The following is a 4,371-nucleotide window of genomic DNA, read 5'->3' as shown; positions in this document are numbered from 1 at the left end:
TATTGATCTAGGGACCTTAAGCGTTGCCTATCACAAACCTGCACCGACCTGATCCATGCGCCCACTGGACGACCTATCCAGATAGTACATCCCTGGTCGATGGCCAAACTGACCTGGTGTTAATGAATACACCCAAGTGTTGTGACTGAATCATGTTGATATGCTCAATGTGAAAACCGGCAAGAAGCCGGTGCCTTGGCCGAAGCCAGATACAAAGGCGTACAATACCGAACCACGATCAAGTAGATAGAAACACACGACAAAGGAGTCAATGTGTTGCCTGGACCCAAGGTGGACAGGTATACAAAATGTGCAAACCTGCTCTACATGTCTATCAACAACTATCATCATGCAATTAACAAGATATAGATAAAGGAACGATAAACAAAACAACCGACATGTAGAGACTACATTGCTGATATAGAAGGACAGAGGAAGGTGAAACGATCTCACCGACTACCAGGTCGAAGCACCGACCTGTACTAATGTCGCGCCTGTCTCTAAACTATAGACGATTGTCAACCCGACCTACGAAGGTCCACCGGGTCAGTAACCAACCCACAAATCCAAAATACATGACTCACAAACCCCACACAAATCCTAAATATCAGTTTCGCAAAATCGATCACCGTAACTCGCCGGAAGTCCCGAAAATCACACCGGGACGCCGTCGGGACCCACTAAGTGTCCCGAAACTCACCGACTCGTGCCACGAGTCACCCGCTGCCACAAAACACATCGATTTCGATGTCTTGGCAGCAAACACAAGAATACACAACTTAACAATTATCGCCGGATAATTGTTCGAATCCGGGTTCCCGAAAGTGTCAATTTCGACACCGGAATCCACCGTCGCTCACTCGTCATCTCTGAACTCACGATATGATGATGGTGACTAGCTGACAAGGCTCAGCGACAAAGATCAGGGCAAACAAATGACGTCGAAAGAAATCTGAATCGAAATCGCGTTCCACCGGTGAATTTCGCCGAAAAACGCACCGAAAACGACGTTCCATTTCCGCGAAGGCTATCGAACCTTGGACGATCAGTCCAGAGGTCACTACATACACATACGTACTTCCCACAATAGCCACAAGATACACAAATTACATAAAAGTCCCTACATTTACATAAAATCCTATTATTTTGTGTAAATAAGGTGATTTTATAGCTCGTTAACGCAAATCGAGAACTTTCGAGGTCCGCCGAGACACGTACTGACAAGTCTCGATGTGCCGAAGGCCGTGCTCATGATCCGGAGCACAACAGCTCACTGTGGGAGGCGCAAGAGTGACCCGAACATTAAGCCAACAGCGTGCACTCGGGGAAAACCGCGCCAAAACAGCCGATTTGAAGTCCGTTGATCCAAAGTGAGGTGGGCACTGTGATCAGCACTGATCACCGATCACCGTGCTCACCTCCGGAGGCATCTGGACAGCCTCGGATCATCGAAAAAATGATCACAAATTCAAAACTACACACAGACAGCACAAAATAAGCTCGCCGGGCAAGGGAGCTGGGATCCGGCCGCCGGCGGCTCGGCGGCGGGAGCGCCGGCGGCAGGAAGGTGCGGCCGGTGGGGGAAGGTCGCCACTCACACCAAATGCCGGCAGGAGGCAGCCGAAAGAGCGAGCGGCGATGCCCTAGCCCGCACGGGGGGAGGGAGGCCCGGGCATGGCTTCTCCGATGATAGCGACCTCGGGGGGACGCCGATCAATGGCGAGGGTCCCCCGGGGTCCCAAGGAGGAGAAGGGAGGCGGCGGGCAACAGCGGCAGGGGCCCGCGGCTCAGGCGTGGCCGCCGGAGCTCGACTCAGTCTGACGATCGCAGAAGCGGTGCCTAAGGCATGCGGCAGCGGCGGCGATCGCGCCGGCAGAAAGCGGAGGTACCGGAGGGCCGCGAGGGTGGTCACTAGTGCGACTTTGAGCGGTGGTGGCGCAGAGGTGGGGTTGCGAGCTCAGCTCGGCCCGAGCTCGCCCAGGGAGCCTGTAGGGCGGCTGCGGCGCGGCAGCAGTGCACGATGATGTCGGTAGTCGGTAGGGGAGGACGCTTGGGCTCCGTAGGAGGCGGCAGGGGCGGCCTCAGGCGGTGGCCGCGCACGGGCCAGGAGCTACAATGCCCTCGGCCCGAGCTGACCCGACTAGGCTGAAAACTGCCTAGGCGGCAACGGCGACACACGGGGGCGACGACGAACAGTGGGGGAAGCATTCGACGGGGTCAGGGCGATGCCGGCGGAGAGCGAGAAGGCAATGCAGCCTCGGACCTCCTCTCAACCAGAGAGAAAGAGAGTAAGAGAGATGGAGAGGGAGGAAAGATAGCAATGGCTGCAACCGGCCGGCCGGTCGGGGCTGGGTCGGCGACGGCCTGGAGGCGCGCAGCGCACGAGGTGAGGGAGGAGGGGGCGGCTAGGAGTCAGCTGGGGGCTAGGGTTAGGGTTTGCATGTTGCAAAACCCTAGGTGGTTATATCTATAAATAAGCTCCAATTGCGCAAAAGTCCTCCAAAACATGGTATTTAGAACCGAGTCCCTCACAGCGCGAGTAAAACGCGCGAACACACCCCCACAATCGATTTCACGCAAACGGTACATAAAATGTAGAGCTTTTGGCAAAATTACCATGTTGCCATCTAAAAGCCTTCATCGACCAACGTGCGATATCAGGAGATCCGTCCGTCAGATTTGTGAACAGATCGCACCAGTGCAATCAGCACGACAGAGACATTAAACCCACGATTTTTTCACCTGGTTTGGTCGCGGATTCGCGACAAACTATTGTCTCTCTCCAATAGGTAAAACTACACACAAATACATAGAATACATCTATATCCAGATTTCTCGAAATCTATACGTCAAACCTAAAATCCGTCAGTGCCAATGGTTCCAGAAAGATTGAACCATTGAAAACGAGCTATTGGATTACTATACACGGAGTCTGATACGCGCCAGAAGCTATCTCTACACCGTGGCCTCTCCGTAAAACTGGATTACTATTCAATTTAAGTGAAAAGTAAAGATCGCGTAAAATCTTCATTCTGACTTGTTTTCCCCCGAAGCTTGATGAATGCTTTTGTAATTAAAATACACAAAAAATATAGTCAACAAAGAGTTTAGCTACGCTGCCAAAATCTCAGTCCTTACATCATCCCCCCTTAAAGAAAGTTTCGTCCTCGAAACTTGCTCACAGGTAAGGGTTATCAAATGCTTACAAACCAGAACAAAACATGCGTGCAATGCAAGAAGAGATGCATTTGTAACGAAAAGTGTACTATTTACGACATCAAACAAATTTACACCTGCGACAGCGTTAGCCTATTGATGTTTCTCCTAACATGTCATCATGTAGACGCGCCCGTCAGTGGTCTAGTGTGCCCCCTTTTCCTGCCGGGATGTAGAGGGGCGTCCAGACAAAGAATACGCCGTGTTGCCACAATCTTGCCATGGAGCTGCTGGAGTAGACACTACAGTAGATACTGTTCCTACTCCATTGATGCAGTCTGCCTGAAGGTGTCCGCGTTGGCCACACTTGTAACAGTGATTGTGGCGCTGTGGGCACTCATTAACCTTGTGAGCCTTGCCGCAGATAACACAAGGTCTGGTGCTCTGCCTTTGAGATGTAGCAGGGGCATTGCTCGATCCTGACTGTGTCTTGCGATGCTTGGGTGGTCGCCCATTGCTCGATTGGCCACCAACAAAACTCTCCTGTGCACGCTTCCTGTCCTCACTCTTCTCGGATGCGTCCTGTTCGATTCGAGCCTCATCCATATCACTTTGCACCATCAGGGCCCGATCCAGCCTCTCGTCGAACGTCAACATGCCGTGGGATGCGATCAGAAGCCGAATACTGGGTCTTAGCCCCCTCGCAAACAACGGGGCCTTGTGGTACTCATCATGGACCACGAACGGAATAAGCTCAACAATGTGAGAAAAGTCTCGCTCATACTCTGTCATGGTACGGTTACCCTGCTTGAGGTGCTCTAGCTCGCGCTCCAGACCTTGCATGGTGCTATCCTTAAAATACTGGCTGTAGAGAAGCTCCCGAAAGTCCTTCCAGGGTAGGTAGATCCCGGCAAGTTTCTTCTTGAAGTAGCACAACCACTAACGGTACGCCTCACCCTCCATGCAGTGGGTAGCCAGAGGAACTTTATCCTGTTCCTTGATGTGCATATCTCAAAAAAGCTTCCCTATGTGGGCAACCCAGCTCTCGACTACACAACTGTCATCGTTCTTTCCCGCGAACTTCGGCAGATCGAACTTCCGAAACTCCGCAACCTCACCCTGATGCGGGCGCCCTCCGCTGCAGGGGTATTAGTACCCCCAGCAGAAACCGTCGTGGTGGCCATCGCCGTCGTGGTAATGACGGCTGGAGCTACG

General features: G+C 52.6%; 2 protein-coding genes across 2 annotated transcripts; one reads left to right on the top strand and one right to left on the bottom strand.

Annotated features, from left to right (window-relative positions):
* Positions 1-1,484: 1,484 nt before the first annotated feature.
* On the top strand, positions 1,485-2,024 carry LOC109703762 (translation initiation factor IF-2-like; the record flags this gene model as incomplete). The annotated part of the gene is made up of 1 exon (XM_020224477.1): positions 1,485-2,024. A coding segment is annotated over one exon (540 nt), but the record flags the coding sequence as incomplete, so codon positions are not given.
* A 1,336-nt stretch (positions 2,025-3,360) lies between these two features.
* Positions 3,361-3,948, bottom strand: LOC109703761. The gene has a single exon (XM_020224476.1). It carries the CDS (start codon positions 3,946-3,948, stop codon positions 3,361-3,363), a length of 588 nt encoding a protein of 195 aa, XP_020080065.1.
* Positions 3,949-4,371: the final 423 nt, after the last annotated feature.

The sequence above is a fragment of the Ananas comosus genome, unplaced genomic scaffold, assembly GCF_001540865.1.
Source record: "Ananas comosus cultivar F153 unplaced genomic scaffold, ASM154086v1, whole genome shotgun sequence".
NCBI classification, from domain to species: Eukaryota; Viridiplantae; Streptophyta; class Magnoliopsida; order Poales; family Bromeliaceae; genus Ananas; species Ananas comosus.
This window is presented reverse-complemented; position numbering and strand designations above follow the sequence as displayed.